This window comes from Sander lucioperca, chromosome 10 (genome assembly GCF_008315115.2).
Source record: "Sander lucioperca isolate FBNREF2018 chromosome 10, SLUC_FBN_1.2, whole genome shotgun sequence".
Classification (NCBI taxonomy): domain Eukaryota; kingdom Metazoa; phylum Chordata; class Actinopteri; order Perciformes; family Percidae; genus Sander; species Sander lucioperca.
This window is the reverse complement of record NC_050182.1, coordinates 23,527,533-23,549,701: the sequence shown is the minus strand read 5'-3', so window position 1 is coordinate 23,549,701 and position 22,169 is coordinate 23,527,533. Positions and strand designations below refer to the sequence as shown.

The 22,169-nt window shown below is 42.6% G+C and overlaps 1 protein-coding gene across 2 annotated transcripts; it reads left to right on the top strand.

Annotated features, from left to right (window-relative positions):
* The first annotated feature begins 365 nt into the window (after positions 1-365).
* Positions 366-21,905, top strand: atp1a3b (ATPase Na+/K+ transporting subunit alpha 3b). 2 transcript variants are annotated; one of them, XM_036006650.1, is made up of 23 exons: positions 366-636; positions 771-863; positions 11,193-11,270; positions 11,911-11,970; positions 12,230-12,433; positions 12,655-12,768; positions 13,113-13,247; positions 13,386-13,503; positions 13,738-14,006; positions 14,427-14,625; positions 15,374-15,618; positions 15,723-15,915; positions 16,928-17,103; positions 17,216-17,352; positions 17,439-17,589; positions 18,269-18,437; positions 18,563-18,717; positions 18,857-18,980; positions 19,177-19,322; positions 19,422-19,552; positions 19,699-19,800; positions 19,922-20,013; positions 20,343-21,905. In XM_036006650.1, the coding sequence occupies exons 2-23, from the start codon at positions 858-860 to the stop codon at positions 20,369-20,371; spliced, it is 3,033 nt and encodes a 1,010-aa protein (XP_035862543.1). In that variant the 5' UTR covers positions 366-636; positions 771-857; the 3' UTR covers positions 20,372-21,905. The 2 variants fall into 2 exon arrangements, with proteins under 2 accessions (XP_035862543.1, XP_031155574.1); XM_031299714.2 differs by having other exon boundaries at positions 11,154-11,270.
* Positions 21,906-22,169: the final 264 nt, after the last annotated feature.

The following is a 22,169-nucleotide window of genomic DNA, read 5'->3' as shown; positions in this document are numbered from 1 at the left end:
ACTTTATTGCTGCACCAAGGCCCACTACTGAAGTGACGAGGTGCACATCATGCTCATGACAGGACCAACACGGCCGAAGAGACATCCAAGGATGCTTATCACATGCATTAATGCACACAAATCCACTATTTTATGTTACATAAATACATTGCATGATGAACAAACAAATACACAACAACTAGGATCTAACCTTGTGCGTCCATTTATATGAAATTCAGCCTAGAGATTCGCGATGCTGCTGGCTGCAAGCCTCGGAATTCTGCAGTAAAGCAGGAGGGGCAGAATGGGCCTTCTATTGGCCCGCTTGAAGACTGAAACGAAACCAATTGGTCAGCCATGAGACACTCCGAATAATGATTGGCCAGCTGCGTGAGTCGAGTCACTCCTTTGCAAGGCGGCGCTTCTTCCACTGGCGGAGTGGTGTGGCTACAGGAGTACTGCGGTAACCGGCAGAGCCGCGGAGGGAGATCAAGTCCTGAAAAGGTAGCAGTGCGGCTCGGTAGCTTCGCCGGTCTTTCACCGCAAGTATCAGAGAGCAGAGGAAGGAAACCCATCCCCGCGTGATGCTCCGCTTGAGACCGCATTCCATTTGAAAGACGTCTTACGGGGGAAAACTGTAGTCTAACCTTTTGGAAGGTTTGAGAGACCGTTTATTTAACCAAAGAAAAACATTTTGTCAGATCTATAGGCTAGATAACTGCCATGACGTATTTTTAATTTTTCATTTAAGCAACCCTGAAAACTGAGCATATTCTCTTTTATTTTTCAAGGCAAGCCATTTTGATATAATTCAACGCGAGGGGCTGACACCTCTCAAGCCGTGCATCACCTGAGAGGAGAAGAGTGACTGCGTCAACATGGGGGTAAGACTGACGATTCCAACTTTTTAACTGCGTTGTAGCCCCCCCTGAAGTGGCCTGAGAAATGAGCGGTAGCCTGATATTTTACTCATAACGAGGAAGGGCTGATGTGATGCCATTTTTTCCTTTATGGGAATCTTGTTTGAGTGCCATTGACTCTAATGCGGAACTATGTTTTGCCCTGGTCTCCTAGACTGCGACAAATTGATGTAGCCAGTAGCTCCTGTCTAGTGCGTCTATAGAAAGCAGCGGAATTTAACCGCACACTTTAATTTGATATTTAGCCTGGTTTTGACTTGAATGCAATTATTGTTTTACTTGAATAAATATATTGACATTTTATTGGCTGATGTCATTTTCTCTCATTCACTCGGTCAATTTAAATAGGCACCGAGATCAAATATGAATGGAAGCCGATGCCAATGTGTCACAAGTACTAGAGTAGGTGTGTGGTTTAGAGGTTGTCAGTGTGTCATATGTATTTCAGGTCTCTGATAGGCCTTACTTTGACTATAACCTTGCCAGCCACGGTAGGCCTAATCGGTTTATTCTTACCGAGAGCTCTCGTGTGGGAGAGAGGGAGGGGGGCCCAGTTAGAAACCTATTCTATACCTACCATTGGCCTGTGGTTCAAAAAAATGATATATATTTTTTTACATTTGAAGGCACAAATTTAGCTACATTATGCTATATGACTTCCTCAGTGATGAATGAACACGATGTACTGTGATGTCCTTCATGCCCTCGTTGCCCCCCGTCATCCCTCTCATGTCATCTCCTGCTTTAAACCCCGCTGGCACTGCCCTCTCTCCGGTCTGGTCCAGCACAGGAGAAGCATCTGGCGTTGAACCGGGGAGATGCTGTGCCCATCGCGTCCTTACATTGGACGCTATTAGCGGAGGAGTCTCATCCTCAGCACCCTCAATGACCCATGCGTCATAATGCGGTTACCGGGAATAAGCGCCTCACCAGCTTATTTCCCCTTTAATTTGTGACATAACGGATCTTGATAATCACCGACAGTGAGCACATTTACACACTATAGAATAAAGAAACGATGCGTGCAGTACACCAGGAACACGATGTGCTTGTTACATTTAGGCTACGTTTGCCAGTATGAGGTTTCCTATCTGCTGTGCGCACCGTTATACGTTATCTAGATAAACGTCAGGCAAATTAATCAGAGGAGGCTAGTGGAAAAACACAGCGCTCTCGGAAAATGTCAAGGCGCGGACGCAACTCTCGGTGTGAGCCATTGCGCAATTTCTGCTCCATCTCCATCCTGCGTAAGGAGTTGTGGTTTTTAATTTCCGACCGCGGTCTGTCTGCTGAATGATGCGGTGGCAGGTCTCTGCAGACAAGGGACCGTGCTGTGCTGAGATATAGCTGCAGCTGTAGAGGCAGTACAAGCCGATGTCATTGCAGTTACACAAGCATCTCTGCCGGTAGAGACGTTCAAGATGTAGGATTTAGGGGGGACTGCGTCAAAAGGGATGGGACTGCTTGCGCATGTAGGCTACTGCTGCTGTGTGGAAGGGAATGGTGTGTCACTTCGGAAGATGCCGCAGCTCTCCAGAAATTGACATTATGAAACAGAATAAGAGCGTCATGGCGGTCTGTGAAGGGTGTTTCCTTGACTTTCACTCGATGCCTGCTGAGGTCACCCTGAAAGACAAAGGGGATGGATAAATGGATGAGGGGATGGCGTGATGGATGGATGGATGGATACGTGTACCGAGTATCACACTTCCTTCTCGCTCTTTCTGTCTTTTTTTTCCGTGAATTTTGCACTGGCGCACTGTGCATTGGCATTGCCAGCTGTCCTTTCCCAAGGCCGCAGGGGGCATAGCTTGCGACGTGCCTTCTGCGTCAAACCGGGGGCGGGGCCTCTGGTGTGGAAATTCCCTGTAAAGAGCTGTGATAGGCTGGCACGAGAAGCACACAAAAAAGAAAGGGCTTAGAAACAGCAGTGATGCTATAGAGCAAAGCTTGGGCATGTGTCAGGGATGCTAGGGAGACAACCAGTACATTTTGTCTGGCACAGAGATATAATCTAAATTTGGCAGAGTATCTCTAAGAAATGTCTTTTCACTCACACACCACTCATTGCTCATCCTTCCCTCTGCATTGGCGCAGCTATACATGGCTGGTGCTGATGAGACTATAGGAGGAGATTTTCACCTTCAGACACGTGACACTGATGGGGGAGGGTGCCACTGAGAGAGAGAGAGAGAGAGAGAGAGAGAGAGAGAGAGAGAGAGGAAGGGCAGTAGTGGCCGGTCTGCAGGTGTAGAGAGAGAAAGAGAGAGGGATTTAAAATGACAGAGGATGGTGGGGGAGAGCTGCCTGGCTGTGTCTTGTTACAGGATAATGACCTGAGGCTCACTTTACCATGGCTCCTGTTTCCTCTTGCTGTGCATTGTGGGATTGGTTATCAGGGGACAGGCGACAGATGGGATAGGGAGAGGATGTGGTTGGCTGAATGATCTTCATAGGACATTGACTGAAGGCTGAGCGTGATGGTGGAGAGGTGTGGTTTAAGTGGGCCGGTGCCTCAGGAGTGATGGGGGACTATAGAGAGATGAAGGTGTAGTAGCAGCACTGAGGCTTTGTCAGAAGGTCATACAGGCTGGTGACAAGGGTGTGGTTGAGCTGCTTTAAATGCATTATGGCTGAGGAGACGCTCCTGTTAGTGCCAAGATCCCTATAGGACTTCGATTAGACTCACTAATTCCCTGTGTCATGATGTAAAGGTTTCTAGAACAGCCTGTTCTTTTATATTGGCAGTGGCACTAGTGAGGTGTGTGCAGTGATAGAGAAGATGTTAGAAGGTGTTAGTGGACGGTAGTTCAGGAGTTGGATGTGTGTGGCCTCTGCAGAGGCCCAGCCCTCAGTTTGGTGCAGAGTACTGCACATCCCTCCCCACTGCACCTGCTGCCTGATGCTGATAGGCTGCACTGTACCACAGCTGATCTGTCCCACACGTTGCAGGAACCAATAGAAAAGCACGCCCATACAGGATCTAATCAATGATCTCTCTGACCGCACAGCCAGCTGGGATCTTTTTGCCTTGTGGCCTAGGGGTCAATTAAGGTCAATATGGTGACCTTTGAAATTATTCATCATTGTCCTCTTCAAGCCTCTTGTCGGTCTTTGATCAATAAAAATCCACTATACTGATGGCAATGTCCTTAGTGAGAGTACTTCTAAAGGATAGAGTGCAGATTTCTTTTGTGCCTTTGCAAAAAAACAAGATTTAGCCTCCTTGCTAGTAGAACAGGACAAAGCCTGAGCTGTGTGCTCAGTAGCAGCTTGCGTGATGCTAATAAAATGTAAAGGTCAGTGCTTTCTCCTTCATACATTACTTTGAAACAGGATTACAGTAGACACAGTGATTGACTAACAGTTTTCCACTACAGTTTTCAGTTTTTTCAGAGGGGTTAGGTTGCCTGACTACAACAACATGACTAATTCTGGGTGTTGTCCTGGAGATGTGTCTATGTTTGTTGTGTGACTGTAAATGTGTGCATGTGTGAATACATCAAAGTACAAAGTGCAGGAGGAGTTACAACTTGAAGTTTGGGTTGTGTTTGGTTGAGGAGAGAGCACAATGCATATGTTTGGAGAGCTTAAGAGAGTTCTTCTCTACCTGTCTCTTTGTGTTTATGTGGTTTAGAGATTAAGATTTTCTCTTAGTGCTCTTAAGCAGCCACAATCTTTTTATTTCTCTATATACTTATACAATTCAATCGGATTCATTTATTATGTGTAGTTGTTTAATTTTAACTGCCACACAGTCGTAAGAGAACGTCCCCCGGGGACTGTTGTACCAGAACAGTTTTACGCCATCTTTTCCCTTTCTTCTTTATGTCTGATATGTCTCTATCTGAAACCTCCTCCTTTTGATGTCTGCTCACTCTGTTAAATAGAAAGATAAGAAGCCTTCGTCTCACTCTCAAGGCTGATACAGATAAGTAAAAAAAATACTATTTTAACAGTCTCTTTTATAATGCAGTCAAATCCTAATCATCTGTTAAAAGTATGTTAGATATATAATAGTATATCTAATCCATTAGTTTACTCAGTACTGTTAGAAGACATTCACCAACAAACCCAAGACCTAATGATGAATGTGGAACTATTATTTATGCATTTGATTTTTTCCTAAGAGAGAATTGTAGAAAAAGAAGAATTGGAAAGACAAAGAGAGGATGAAGCGCATGGGCTAATCCAGTGTAGTAATCAGACTAGCTAATCCCAACAGCCCTCGGTCCACAGCCTGAGCCCCCCACTGTGGCCCAGAGCCCAGAAATCCTGCTGCAAGAAACAGCAGATGGCCCGATGACCTTGCAAGGTCTCGCACGCACACACACACACACACACACACACACACACACACACACACACACACACACATATACACACCACATGCATATTAGCATATCTACAACTGCCAGTGTTGTGTCAAGTCATCTTTGCTCACGTCCCAAGTAAGTCTCAAGTTATTTTTTTGGGGGCAAGTCAAGTCACAGGTTATGTCAAAGCAAGCTGAGTCCTTAGTTAAGGCAAGTCCCAAATCAAGTCACTTTTTTTTACACCCAAGATAAAGCACTCTTACCTGTAGTATCCAGTCTTTATAAAGAGAAATGACAAGATATTAGTAGCCCATCTAATAAAATGATTGGCTAGTTTGTATAGCTAGTACAAAAGGTATGACAATCAATTTAATCAAGTCATCAAAACGGTGTCAAGTCTCAAGTCCACATCTCTGACAGATGCTAAAATGAAATTACAAACAAGCACTCATTTTAACATGCAATATATGTTTGTTAAAATTGTATGTTCATAACTTTTTACCTTTTTACATTTTGAGGGTCCATCCCCCCACACACTGTTAATTTAACAATTCATAGAGAGGGAGAGCAACATGTGGTGGAGATCCAGTTTTAATAAATTGAATTGTCAACGATGCATTATTAATTTAAAAACATAAATTGCATGCAATACGCTGTCATTTATAATACTTCTATTCTGAATGTGCATAGGCCTTTCTGACAGACAGACCTATGCTGGCCAGTGTGCAGGCGTTGGACGGTGAGCTGGATGGCCTCCGTGCCTGCGTCGGTTTCCAGCGGGATGTCGGTAGCTTAGCTGTAGTGTCCTTTCGCCTAAACCTGGCTGGATCCTGGAGTGCGGGCGCCATTCAACCGGGTGACTCTTTTTCTGTGTGCCGATCTGGCGGCCACATTGTGCTTTATGATGAATCTTGCACAAGTTGAAGGAGCTGGAATTGTACCTCCTAAGATTTTATGTGACAAATAAAAATTGATTGATTTAATTGATGCACACAATGGCACCATTTACCATTTCTCGTGAATGAGCTAAGCAACGGGCCAGACTGAAGACAGAGGGCCTTCAACCTGCAGCCTCAGTCGTCTCGCTGAACTACAAGAGAAGATGACATGGATGAGACCTTAATATACATCATTGGCTTAACATTTTGTAAAATAGTTTCCAAGAGCCCAGAGCACAAGTGAAATTAGCAAGGATGACACAATAAGGCCCAATGTAGCTCTCACGTGGTCAGTGCAGAGTAGCTGATGAGATCCATGCAATTGGCTGCTCTGTACAAAGAGGAAGTATAGACTCATGATGAAAAATACTGTGGCGGATGAAAAATTATAAAATGGAGCAGGGTGGTATTTATTCCACCTACAAACCACTTCCTCATATGAGTTCCACATGAAGAGAAACAAGCATTTGTGTATACAGTATATGCACATCAGCTCTTCCTGTTAAAGGAGTCCCTACGCGTGCGATTAAAGGGGAAGAAAAATATGCTACATGCCAGTCCCAGTCAAACCCATGCCTCGACCCTAAGTTAAAATGCTTGACATGATAGTTCTCTCAGGTGCCACTGCTTATTTGAACAAGACTCTTAGTAGGTAAATGATGTGCACAACAGAGTTGTATCATTTGATTTCAGTGTAGTTTTATGGTACGTAAGAAGTCCAAGTTTGACTTGAACATAGCCAGTTCTCATACACTGCCACTCTGCATTTCTTCCTAAAACATGGAGTGGCAGCTCTTTCCTTCTCAGGACTATCTTGTTGTATTATTTCACAGTCACTGGGTCTCTCTCTCTCATTCACTCAACATCTCCTTCACATCCTCTTTCTCTGCCGCAATGCGTGTAGCGGTTGCACATATGGACCGTAGCCAACAAAATGACTCACCTCTGCTCACACAGACACACACCAATTCCTTGAACCAATTGCCTGTCTTCGTTATACAGCAGTGAAAACAGTTACAGATGTATCAATTTTTACTCGTCCCGGATCCCATCAGGGGATCCAAGGAGTACTGGGCCACTGCTGAGCTTCATCACCATGCCAATGGCCGTGCCGGTCACCATGGTTACTTGCCCTCCAAACACAGTCACTCATCAGAGTTGTTTACATGAGGAAAAAATGCAAGATTTAGTTTGGTTAGCCAGAGCAGGCCTGCAGAATAACGTATGATCAAATCAAACACACAACCAGATACGTGAAGCAATTGACTTTGTTGAATTATTGATATTTTAAGCAGATTTTAATAAGCCAATATGTAACTGGATGTAAATAATTGCACTATGTAATCCATAGAGGAGCATCCTGACAATGTCAGAGATGTGTCTGTCCATCAGTCTGTTCGTCAGTGTGCATTTGTGGGAGAGCAAGCGTCTGTAATTCCAGCCACATGTCTCTGTTTCCTTTCTCATTACATTACCCAGAGCTGTGTGAGACAGCTAGACTCCCACAAAGACACACACAGGCAGGCGCACTTTGATGTTTCCTACCAGATGTAAGGATACTTAAATTGTATGTATACACAATATAGACTTTATCTTTCTCTGCTGAATAATTCAAATCAGGGTGGAGATAACAGAGACGGATATATAGATAGAGCAGTAAATACCTCTAACTAACTACAATATTAACAGATTAAAATGTAGACAGACATATAGTTAGCATTATGCTGTAGGTGCAACAAAGACAAATCTTATCAGGCAGCAGGGTGTTGAATAAAAGGGGCAAAAGGAGAAGCTAACACACGCACACAAACAAAGCCAGGTATGCACTTAACATACTCAGCATACTGTAAACACAGACACAAGATAAATCAGCAAGCTCTCTCTTCTTTTTGAGTCATGCTGTTATGCAAAATATGAAATGAATAATGAAAATGATCCACAATGAAAACTACTCATTCACATGTGCAAACGTACACACAGAGACGGAGTGGGAATTTAATCTATTAGCATATGACAACACATGCTCAAAGTGACACACACACACACACACACACACACAATTAATAAGGTTGCACAATCTATTAGAGTGGGGTCACTCTTGGTCAAACACTGACACAGACAAAGACTGCTGGTCAATATCTAATTAGAGGCATAAGATAAGGGTGACAACAGCTCTTCTCTCTCTCACTCACTCTGTCCCTTTCTCCACATGCCTCTCTCACTCTTTATCTGTCCCTGCTTCTCACCTCCCACTGATGTCTCCCTTTCCATGTGCCCAACCGTGTCTGTCATCCACCCCCTTACCATCCATCTCTCCATGTCTCTACTTTTCACCACATATCGCTTTGTTTGGCACTCTCCATCTCCATACCAACCACATCTATTGTCTAGGCAAGTGTGTGTGTGTGTGTGTGTGTGTGTGTGTGTGTGATAGGGAGAGAAAGAGAAAGACCTTTGTGTGTCCCATAGGTGTGTCCATATTTTTGTTATCAATTTCAGTGTGCAAAAGAGTCTCACAAGAGCAGGTGCGGCGTTGAGCAGACAATGCTCTCTTAATGTGTGTGTGCAGCGTTGCTCGTTATCTGTGGATAAAAACTAGCCACAGCAACAATATTATACCAACAAATGCATACTTACACACCTGCCAGTCTGTCATCTGTGAGATTATGGTGCCTATTTGACCGCTGATTAGAAGTAAATCTGTAACTTTCTATATTATTCAACACCTTGATTGCTAAATAGACTTATGGAGCTGTCATACATTCAGTTATTCTCCAACGTATAATACATACATATAATATATGCATATTTATGCCAACCAACACCCCCACACACACCCTCTTTCTCAATCACACACACACACACACACACACACACACACACATTCAGGGTTTGTCTCAGAGGGGATAAGCAGCAGTACTTTTCCACTGCATCAGTCTCTGCTTTATGTAGTCTTTGCCTCACCAGGCCTGCCTGGTCTTGCTGTGGCAGGAGGTTTGCTCACCTGCTCTTTTGTTGCAGAACTATGTGTGCTTGCATGTGTGTGTAATTGAGTGTGTATTTGCAGTCAGGTCAAACAGCTCCTTCCCACAGACATGCTTGAACCAATGGTTTCATTGTTTGCGTTGAATTCAGCAGCGGCCTTTGAGCAGCCTACGCTCTACTATTATGCAAGTGAGAGTTGTCATTCACATGAAGCCTTTTTTTTATAATGACAAACCAGAAAGACAGGTCTTTGTCACAACATACAAATTTCCACAAGAGTTTTGCATAACAGCAGTACAATTACAGCTCCCAAAATGAAAAAGTTTATCTTTGTTAGTCACATTTTGTCGCACTGCAGGTGTGTGTGTGTGTGTTTTGGTGTGGTTCGGGTGTGTGACTTTTTGTGGAGGACTTGGGATCTCAATTCATACTTTCTAACTAGTGCTTTTGTAAATATTCAAGTTTGATTAGTGACTTTTTACCGATTTATTTTAAAGTAAACATACTAGTATTATGTCAAAGGACAGATCAGTTTGCTCCTTTGTAGTTTATATTTTTAGTATGATATCAGATGCAAACAAAGTAGTTAAGCAGCAGTTACCGGTGCATGCTGCACTCCTAATAATGGTACTATCTGGTTGTACCACTAGAGGGTGCTCATTTTATTTCAGTGAATTTCAGCACGCAGTTGGGTTTTTGACTTTCTGTGAAGGAACACACAACCAGTACCTCTTATCTAATTTAAGATATCAATTAAATCAAAAAATTAAATCTTCTTTTTTGAGACACATACCTTAATTAGGAAGATTTTTGTCATTGATTATTAGTTGATAGGTATTGATGTTTCTGTCTTATTCAGGGTAAATTATGTGGCTTCCATATCAGCTGGACTTTGCTACTCTGTGAACCCATCAGTGTATATCTGACTGTATTGATCTGCCATCAAGGGCAGTTTCCTTGATGACTTGGTTGTGTCAGTGAAGGGCCTGACCACGAGGACCCAATCACACCTCCTGGGAGGGATTGTTTCTTGCCTCTCCATGTCACCTCTGACCTTTAATGACGGACGTTTGTAATGATGTGGCCCAGCAGTCAAGCTGCTCTCCTTCCAGACAGCAGGCTATCGTTACAGTTATAGACCTAGAATGACTAGAATGTGCAGTACTGGAGAAAATCGTGGTTATTAATCATCCACTCGTGTCTACTTTAACAACATTATCTAATTTCTGAGGGGACAGTTATAGTAAGGACAGTACCTGGAACAACAGACAGTCTCTGATGTAGCTTATCTGGTATTATAGTGTAGAACATACTAGAATCTAATCAGAAAGCCTTTGGTGAGTATAAACTCTGTTTTTCTGCTCTCTCTCTTAAGTCCTTCCTGCTAGATAAATGAAAAAGACCAAGAAGTGATTAGTTCAAACATACAGTTTTGATGTGTCCATCAGGCTGTTGACATCAGAGCGACAATTTCTTTGATCAGTGGAGATCAAATGGATATGGCAGAGTAGACAAGAGGCACATCCTTTAATGTGTGGTGATAGTGTTCTCTTAATGTAGATATTTTTGTTCAGAAAAAAACAAAGCTACCATGGTAATGCATTTATCTTTCACGTCTTAAATAATTCTTACGATAATAGGTTTTTATATATTTATGCTCTTCATCTAACATCCTCCTCATAAACTGAGAATGATTTACAAAATACAGGCTACTTCACAAGGCCACTTCACAAGGGTACAACATTATTTACTGTATAGTGCAAGACAGAAACCTCATGGGGAATTCAATAAAGCCCGCTGGCTTTATTTTGGTTGCAGTCAGTTACTGGTACATACTGTTAGAATGCCAGACAGTACAGCGCTCTGAACAATAAAGCATTTAATGCATTTTAAGTATAGTTTTTTGGATAAACATGTATAAGCCCTGAGACCAAGATTATACACAAGGGCGCACATGCTACTATCTCCTTAATCTAGTCCGAAGGCATGTATAAAACATGTGTGTGTGTCTGTAGTATGGGCGGTCAGACAGTTACCGCGTTGCCACCACACAGGACAAAGCTGACCGATCCCCCAAGAAGAAGAAGGGGGGAACCAAGGACATGGATGACCTGAAGAAGGAAGTACCCATTGTAAGTAAAGCTTTTTCTTATCTCTGAATACTTGTGGAACTGAATGTTGGCTTGAGACCCATTCACTTTTGATCCAGTCAGTCAAAAGCTGATTAATTTGACACATACAATTCCCTCATTATTTCTCAAGATTTTTATATGCAATCCATGCATTTTTAGGATGTAAGTAAATGATTTTCAACTTTTGAAGAACATCTTCTTTGAGGATATAGTAAAGGAGAGTGAATTGACACCAACTCTTTTGAAAAGAAGTGGAATCATTCTCATGCAGGCCAAAACAAATGTATTTTTGCTGGTAAGAGGGGTGACTTGTTATCAGGAGGTCGTCACTTTGATCCCACATCCCAGTGCAAGAATCAGTCAACTGGGTCGCCAAATCTGGCTGCCCTGATACTCTTATCTCTCAGGTGAACTGCATGCATGGAGTACATTTCCAATTACATTGTATGCCATTAAGTCATTGGATGTTCTAAAATTGCTACAAAAAGCTCAAAACTCCTTTTCATTACATATTAGCATATGGCTTGTTTCAATTTGGACTATTTTCTACAAATTTTCCTTGCATGCAAAAAATGGCAACTACTAAACATACTGATCCATGCAGAGTATTGATTATCTCTGTATTTTATTTTGTTTTCAGACAGAACATAAGATGTCCATAGAAGAAGTATGCAGGAAATTCAATACTGACATTGTCCAGGTGAGTCGATTATATTAATTTCTCTTTGTGTTGCAGCTATGGTTTGAGACTGTTTTCCACTAGGCAGCATACTTCTATTAGTTTATTACAGACAATTGACAATCCAAACCAAGAGTCCCCTAAACCCCAAAGACATACTAAAGAAATATGAGAATGTTAACAAACTCAAACAAACTGTGTGCTTTTGTCGGCTTTGCATCAGTGCAGACCTGCCTTTCTCTGCTAACTACACATCCCAATTCTTCTGTGCTCCCTCCAGGGGTTGACCAATGCCAAGGCAGCAGAGTATCTGATCAGAGATGGTCCCAATGCTCTCACCCCTCCTCCCACCACCCCGGAGTGGGTCAAGTTCTGTCGCCAGCTGTTTGGTGGATTCTCCATCCTGCTGTGGACCGGAGCCATCCTCTGCTTCCTGGCCTACGCCATCCAGGCAGCCACTGAGGACGAACCTGCAGGAGACAATGTGAGCAATTCACACACATGGGGATCTAAATAAACAAAGAAACAAACACACATGCATACACACACTGGCCCATCTACACACTTCATTAACACATCCATCACACTTCTGACTCTGAATTACAAACACAAATGACACCTCGGCAAAGCGATTTTAGCATCACACCTATTGGATCCAGTGCCACTCACATATGTTTGTCTCTCTATCTCTGTCTCTCTCTCCAGTTGTACCTAGGTATTGTGCTCACAGCTGTCGTCGTCATTACTGGTTGCTTCTCATACTTTCAAGAGGCCAAGAGCTCCAAAATCATGGAGTCTTTCAAGAACATGGTGCCTCAGGTAAATATGTGTTTGCTCAAAAGAAACCAACGTATGAGTAAAAGCTTATTTTGATTTCCTCTGGAAAGGGGACATTGACCAAATAGCCTTTAAAGTGAATATTATATATTATATTATGATGTTTGGAAGACAACAGAAATTATGGGTCGGAAATACCCAGTTATTTACAATTACAATTCATTTTGCCTACGGTATTTTTACTCAGAAAGTTATTTTCACATAAAGGGATGGAAAAGCTCTTTGCGTTCTGCTGTAACTCCCCATATTCTGAGAGACCATGTTTCTCTAGTGTCAATGCGTGTGTGTGTGTGTATTTTCTAACCATCACTGATATCTCCCTGCAGCAAGCTTTGGTGATCCGTGAGGGAGAGAAGGTAACGATCAATGCTGAAGAAGTGGTGGGCGGAGATCTGATTGAAGTAAAGGGAGGAGACAGGATCCCTGCTGACATCAGGGTGGTTTCTGCCCATGGCTGCAAGGTGTGCACGCACACACACACACACACACACACACACACACACACACACACACACACACACACACACACACACATATTCAAATTTTTACTTCTTGTTGTATGAAACTACATGTTTTTTACTTTTTCTGTGTCCCATTAGGTTGATAACTCCTCCCTAACAGGCGAGTCAGAACCTCAGAGCAGGTCACCTGACTGTACCCATGACAACCCCTTAGAGACCCGAAACGTTGCTTTCTTCTCCACCAACTGTGTGGAAGGTATGGTCACCATAGCAATAGTATGACATGCTTGTATAAACTTGTGTGCCTGTGGTTTGAATTAAAGCCACTAATTTGAGCCAAGTAATAACATTTACACCTAACTTTACTCTTATACTAAAATGTAATAGTAATTGTTTAACTGAGATTGTTTTTGTTTATAGGACTAATCACACAGGTACTGATGTTGCAAATTTGATTTTACATTATATTTCTGTTCTTTTTCCAAACCAGGCACAGCTCGTGGCATTGTTATCTGCACTGGAGACCGCACAGTCATGGGTCGCATTGCTACTCTGACCTCTGGCCTGGAGACTGGCAAAACCCCCATTGCCAAAGAGATCGAGCACTTCATCCACATCATCACAGGTGTGGCTGTCTTCCTGGGCGTCACCTTTTTTATCCTGGCCATCATCCTGGGTTACTCCTGGCTGGAGGCTGTCATCTTCCTCATCGGCATCATCGTGGCTAACGTGCCTGAAGGGCTGCTGGCCACAGTCACTGTAAGTGGACATATAATAAGATACTGGCCCTTTTCAATTGCTCCTGAAATAGATACTTTGGTATCATGTGGTATATTTTTTGCAATCTGTTGTCGTTGCTCATTAGTTTCTTTTTGGACACATGACATTTTCTTAATTTTATTTCCTTTCTTTGTGTTTGTTTGCTGATTGTATGCTCACATTGTCTATACTTCTTTTATTGTTTATTCTTCCATTTCATGGAAACATGTTCATATTCCATTTAGTTAAGGCTTTTTAAGTATTGCATAGCCTTGGTGCTATTTTTATTGCATTTCTCTTTCATTTGGAAAGGTCACTTTACTTGGCATCAAGAAATGCTATTTTGGAGCTTCATAGGTGATACATACAAACACAATGATAATTAGCATTATTTAACATCATACATGTATTTGTCTGCAGGTATGTCTGACCCTGACTGCCAAACGTATGGCTAAGAAGAACTGCCTGGTGAAGAACTTGGAAGCTGTGGAAACTCTAGGCTCCACCTCCACCATCTGCTCTGACAAGACAGGCACCCTGACCCAGAACAGGATGACTGTGGCCCACATGTGGTTTGACAACCAGATCCACGAGGCCGACACCACCGAGGACCAGTCTGGTTAGTGAGGACAGGGCATATAGCTGATGAAATATGTTACTACTGTTGAATAAGGCATGGATACCCGACCCGAGCCCGACGGGTCCCGACGGGTCCCGACGGGTCCCGACGGTACCCGACAATGCATTTAATGCATTTGTTGTTGTAAAATGGTGCTGCGGCTCCTTTAAGAGAGCTCATTTCGTGTGTAAAGTGGGCAGAAGAGAGAAAGAGGAAGGAGACGTGTAGATGCGACCGGAGCAGAGTTGGTGGAATAAGTTTAAGTTTTGTACACAGTGTGTGCGGTGTCCGAGATAAACCCCAGACTGATAGCCAAGTTCATTCATCTGCTCACCAGAAACGGGATTTTAACCCCGACGTTGTATAACGTTGGCCTTGGAGGTAACGAGTCTCCCCTGGTTTTCTGATCACGGTCGGAATCGAAGCAAGCAGGAAAGGTTAACACATTGAACATTTTAAATTAAACAGCTTATTAACGTGTGCTTGTTGCCCCGTGTGCGCTGATGCGCTCACCTGTTGACATTTCCGAATGCCTTCCTATAGTTGCTTTCCACACAAACAAACGTACATGTGTCATTAGTATGAGAAAAAAAAACGCTGTTGGGCTCGGGCCGGGTTTGGTCACGGCTCTGTCGGGCCGGGTTTGGACATAAAAATTCGGCCCGATCAGACCTCTAATGTTGAAGGGATAAATGATCACTAGGAATCATGAAGGTTAATAATACTCACTCTTCTGTTCCCGCTCCAGGTGCCTCTTTCGACAAGAGCTCAGTGACATGGCTGTCTCTGGCTCGTGTCGCTGGACTGTGTAACCGCGCTCAGTTCAAAGCAGGACAAGACTCACTTCCCATCCTGAAGCGTGACGTGGCCGGCGATGCCTCAGAGTCAGCCCTGCTGAAGTGTATCGAGCTTTCCTGCGGCTCAGTCAGGGCAATGAGGGATAGGAACAAGAAGGTGGCTGAGATCCCCTTTAACTCCACCAACAAATACCAGGTAAGTAACAGGTTGCATTACAGCTGTGTACACAAAATTAAACCCACATATGCACAAGCACCCTGTTCACTTCATCACATTAACTTTCTGTTCTCCTCCTCTAGCTTTCAGTGCATGAGACAGAGGATCCCAATGACAACCGCTACCTGCTGGTGATGAAGGGAGCCCCTGAGAGGATCCTGGACCGTTGCACCACCATCCTGGTGCAGGGGAAGGAGCAACCTATGGATGAGGAGTTGAAGGAAGCTTTCCAGAATGCCTACATGGAGCTGGGAGGACTGGGAGAGAGAGTACTGGGTAAGGATAGATAGAACTGGAGAGAGTGCTCCTAAATGGTCGAACGAGCTCCCCATTGACATCAGGACAGCTGAAAGTCTACACATCTTCCGCTGCAGGCTAAAAACACATCTCTTCCGACTCCACCTTGGCTAAGAAGATGATGGTTACATATAATAGTAATAAATTGCACTTACGTGTTGCACTTACACATGGCACTTAGTAGTTTGGCTTATTTGTGCTGTCATTGTTGAATGCACTTGTTGGAAGTCACTTTGGATAAAAGTGTCAGCTAAATGAAAATGTAATTTAATGTAAATACCATGACCATGGCCTGAGGTTCAAAAGGAGAACATTGGGATTTTATTTAGTCACAAGTAATTGGAAAATGTCTTTTCTACTTTGTTTAGTAATTCCCCATACTATAATACATTTCCATTTAACAAAAAATGTAACATTCCTTTAATTTAACTTAATGGGAAACAATTAGTCATTACTTAATAGCTTATTTGATCTATACCCTTCTAGTTTATCTCCAGAACGAAAAAGAAAAACGGCTCTGTTTTCACCTTTGTGACAACTAATTTTTTGATATTGTCTAAGGTTTTTAATGGTTTCTCTACCACAAAAGGTAAATGACTATTCTCAACCCAAAAAAGAAACTTCTTTCAGTATGAAAAAAATTAAAATCACCCAAATCAAATTTAGAAATGTTTTTTTATGCGACAGTGACTGGACAGCTATGATATGTTACTTGAAGGACACCAGTTGCAGTTATAGTGGTGTGCTTTCATTAGCGTAAAAACCCCATACTTGACATTAGAGGTGACAGCAATTTATTAATTTTGACAAATTCCAAAATCTGCAACAGCTCAAGATAATACGCAAAGCATTTTATTTTTCAATTTAAGATCTATTGAATTATTAAAACTAGGCTTAGATTGAATGTACTTTTCTGAAGTAGGGATAGAAGATCTGGGTTGATTCACATCACAAATCAAACACTAAATCACACACTTATTTTTCTCTCCAGGTTTCTGCCATGTATTGCTGCCAGAAGACCAGTACCCCAAGGGCTTTGCCTTTGACACGGAGGATGTCAACTTCCAGACAGACAATCTTTGCTTTGTTGGCCTCATGTCCATGATCGACCCTCCCCGTGCTGCTGTGCCTGATGCTGTTGGCAAATGCCGATCTGCTGGTATCAAGGTGAGTTAATATGTGATCTCTTTATTCCTTACAGTGTTTTATAGTAACGTTCTGTGTCAAAATGCATTTGTGAGATCATGTAATGAAATGTCATTTTTGTTGCTCTTGTTAGGTCATCATGGTCACTGGAGATCACCCAATCACAGCCAAGGCCATTGCCAAGGGAGTGGGCATCATTTCAGAGGGCAACGAGACAGTGGAGGACATTGCAGCTCGTCTCAACATACCTGTCAGCCAGGTCAACCCCAGGTAAAGAATGATCACACAAGAAAAAACACATTGTATACAAATGATGGTAAATTACGAGACGTCAACGCTTCAATGTCTGTGTTCAGGGATGCCAAGGCCTGTGTGGTCCACGGTACAGACCTAAAAGATCTGTCTCAGGATCAAATGGACGACATCCTGAGGAATCACACAGAGATTGTCTTTGCCAGGACCTCCCCACAACAGAAGCTCATCATTGTAGAGGGCTGCCAGAGACTGGTTAGAGCATTTTGAGATTGTTTTATATAATAAAATGCCTTATTGACAAAAAAAGTTTGGTATGACTTAAACAAGTAGGAGTCAAATCTCTAATCCAACCAGTGGTGTCCTCATGCTTTATATTGGCTTGAATAGAAGACAATGTTTTTTTTTCTTACAATTACATTGTGGACTTTCAGTGACTAGACTGTCACAAGTCGCATTACACTTTTACAACAGCAGATGGCGCTAGTTATCTGTGGAATTAGGATTCCCTGACTGATAATTTTTTTTTTTTCACTGAGGTGGTTAGATTAAATTTGAAATGGCAACTTTTTTTTTTTTTTATCTTAATTTGACTAAAATTCAGTTAATTAATTCTAAAATTTTATTTGAAAGATGTAAAAATGAAATGACATCTGTTCAGGTCTTGAAAACATTGAGGATGTTTTGCAATCAGTGTTGTTTAAAATGACGCCAGTATAGTTTATTCATGAAGTATTGACTTGTTTAATAAACGTGTGGTCATATGAATGAAGAGTATTGATCTCTGGCTTTGGCATAGATTGTAAAAATAAGTAGGTCTCTTTTAAAATCAAGATACCTGGGTAAATGAGGGATGAATACATTTAACAGATATAACTTTTCTATAAATGTATGCTTTATGACCTCATCACTCACCCTCCTTCTTCTCTCCCAGGGTGCCATTGTAGCTGTCACAGGTGATGGTGTGAATGACTCTCCAGCGCTGAAAAAGGCTGACATTGGTGTTGCCATGGGAATCTCTGGCTCAGATGTGTCCAAACAAGCCGCAGACATGATCTTGTTGGATGACAACTTTGCCTCTATTGTCACAGGAGTGGAAGAAGGTGAGAAGACCCCAAGGACAGAACTGGAACATGTTATGCTTGATTAGTGGATGTACATATGGTTTCAGAGACTCAAACAGTAGGACTTAGTACCTGATGTAACCTGTCTGTTTTTCACCCTTCAGGCCGTTTGATCTTTGATAACCTTAAGAAGTCCATTGCCTACACCCTGACCAGTAACATCCCAGAGATCACCCCCTTCCTGTTCTTTATTATTGTCAACATCCCCCTGCCACTGGGAACCATCACCATCCTCTGTATTGACCTGGGAACTGACATGGTGAGAGCTGATCAAACACTCACTGTCTTTTACGACAAACGCAGCTCTACGTTTTCACACAGACATCACTGAGTACAGCTCCTGTTGATATGACCCATCCTAATGTACTAAAAGTTCCCATGTCTCCCTCTTCCCTCAGGTGCCAGCTATCTCACTGGCTTATGAAACAGCTGAGAGCGACATCATGAAGCGTCAGCCCAGGAACCCAGCCAGGGACAAGCTGGTGAATGAGAGGCTTATCAGCATTGCCTATGGACAAATTGGTAGGTGAAATGAAGATTGGTGCTGCTGATCCAAGCTGTGAGTCTTTGGTCGGGATTGACGTTTGATCTTGGTTGCCTGAAAGTAATTTTGTGTTAAAATCAACTTTATCCTCCTTTTGTATTGTTCACAAACAACTGCCAGATTATTTCTGGACCTTTCTGAAATCTTTCTCTGTCTATATGTTATTTTCCTCAGGTATGATCCAGGCTCTGGGAGGCTTCTTCGCCTACTTTGTCATCTTGGCTGAAAATGGTTTCCTGCCCAGTCGACTAGTAGGCATCAGGCTAAATTGGGATGACCGCTCTACCAACGACCTGGAAGACAGCTATGGGCAGCAATGGGTAAGTGTGTAGTTTTTGTATGCTTAAGTGAACTTTTAGGTGTGTTTCTCAGGTTTTGATACATCGTGTTACTGTGTATCTGTCCTCTCCTTCCCTCAGACATACGAGCAGAGGAAGATTGTTGAGTTCACATGCCACACAGCCTTCTTTGTCAGTATTGTAGTCGTGCAGTGGGCTGATGTCATCATCTGCAAGACCAGACGTAACTCTGTGTTCCAGCAGGGCATGAGGTGAGTCCGACAAGTGTACTGTGATATACTGTGTCCTTTCAGTAATTTATCTTTTTGGCATAATATGATCTAAAGAAGGAAGGACACGTATTTCAATTTTTGCATCGTCATTTCTCCTCTTTAATATTTGTTGTTTCTCAACCCAGGAACAAGATCTTGATCTTCGGCCTGTTTGAAGAGACAGCCCTGGCTGCCTTCCTGTCCTACTGCCCAGGCATGGATGTGGCACTCAGGATGTATCCTCTAAAGTGAGTGCCATTACCACATGTATCACATGAATACATATGCAGTCACTCTGATATTAAGACATATTGTGTTATCTGTTCTGGATTATTTGTAATCCTTGTTGTTCTCATGTCTTGCCCACAGGCCTAGCTGGTGGTTTTGTGCGTTCCCCTACAGTTTTCTCATCTTTGTTTATGATGAAATCCGAAAACTTCTCCTCCGTAGGAACCCTGGAGGTTAGTATTTTTTCCTTTTTATTAAGCGCTTTACCCCTTAAACCAAAGGCTAGGTTGTGCTGGACTATTTCTGTGAGTTTGGCCCTGTCACTGGAAAAACGGTGACGACAAGACTCAAGGTAGTCACTGTGCCCGACCAAGAAATTGTCCAGCTCATAACTCCCATAAAACCACAACACGTAGTTAAGCTAACTGACTGGTGGCAGTAGTGTACTTCCCAAAATATTGAACTAGTACTTTAACTAATGAAACATCTTTATAAAATATGACTTGAAAACATTGAATTAACTGAACTTTTCTCTTTTTTCTTTCTCTCATTTGCAATCCAGGTTGGGTGGAAAGGGAGACATACTATTGATCGATGGAGCATCTTTGCTCAAACCCCCTACATTTTCCACTTATTTCTCTCCCCTGTCACTCCATCCCCTGGCAAGACACACCTCCAGATGCCCCCCTCTCCCCCCCTTAAAGACAAAAACCGCTTTGAAGCAATTTTCATCACAACCGCCCCAAAGATTAAAAACAGCAAAAGCACCTTTACAACTTTCTACATTGACCCGCCCCCCTTTCTCCCCATTCTCCTATGATACTCTTTGCATGTGTTCTCTCACTGCTGTGTACATAAACCAATATATCTACCAAACGGCAGCTGCATATTGTGTATGTAGATTTGAATGAGCTAAGGATACAAAGGGAGTGTCTACGCTCTGCAAAAAAAGGGCCATCCAGCTCCTTCCCTTCCCTGTTCTTCCCCTGCTCTCTTGTCCTCGTCTGTCTCTATACCTTTGTTCCCCTCTCTCTTTTCCCTCCTCGCCAACCCTTTGCTTGTCCTCCAATCACACACACAAATATAAAGATCACACAGTGAGATCCCACCGCCGACACCACTTCGACTGCCACCTCTTGCCTCCGTCTCCTGTCTGTGGAGGACCAGCGGAGTGGTCATCTCCCTGTCGTTCTCACTACGTCCATTTTCCTTCTCTTGAGTTCTCAACAGCCACAGTGTTGTTGTTTTTTTAATATGTGGGGTACGGGGGGTTTCGATGATTTTACTTGTCTTTTTTATTTCTATGACGGGAGGGGGGGTACGTGAGAGCTGCTTTTTCCTCATTTAGGCCTAACAAAGCACACCCCATGGCGTCCCCTTCTCTCCCCCTCTCTCTCACACCCCTCCCCTCCCCTACCCCTGCCCCGTTTGTCTCTGTTTGTGTGCACTGTGTGAACCATTGTCCTTGTTAATAACTATTACAGTACACCCCCCCTCCCCCCAAGTTGGTAAATACAACTCAATCTTTCTGTGTGCTCTAGGAAATCTATATAATTCTATACTGAATTTAAATGAAACAATAAAAAAACAAATGATGAAAAACAGCTCAAGAGATACATTCATGAAGAATAACAATAACAATATTGGTGAAATAGGAAAAAGCAAGAGATATGTGTCTCTCTTTTTTTCCATTTGGGTTTCAGTTATTTTTGCTGTTTTTTCAGGCGGCTATTCTAAAACTGTAACAGCAGAGCAGGGCTTTCGGTTGTGTTTTTACAAAAAAGACGCAAGACATCAACCAAGGCTTTCAAGTTCCTGTCACTGCAGGTATGATGTGGTGCAGTGCGCTGTGATGTGGTGAGTCGTGATGATGAGACCATGCGCCTGGGGTCTGTTACCAGCTCTGGTTCAGTGCAGTTCCTGGTATAGCCCGGTCAGACCCGGGTCTGTGTTCATGTTTGTGTACGAGACCAGTGAAGGGCCAGCGGTCTAAGGCTGGGGTCTATCTCAGATGGCTGCAAGAGTTGAAATTCAAGAAGAAGAAAAAAAACAGAACTAGTAGAACATTTGTGTCAAATAAATTAAACCAACACCAATAAACATCTAGAACATTTAATACAACCTAGACCTGTTTGTGTGTCTTTCTTTCTGTATCTGTTTTTTACTCATTGAAAACTACACTTCACACTTTGAATAATATGCATGTCTTTTATATCCCTTAGTTTTTCTCCTTTTTTACTATTTTCTTGAAAATGGCTTATAATATGCATCACTCATCAAGGTTGCATATTATGACAAAATAAAAGGAATGTAATGCCATCCCTTACAATAGACCTGCAACAAATGCTGTGTTTGTGAAAGCTGTTACATTTTGATTAAGCCTGCACAA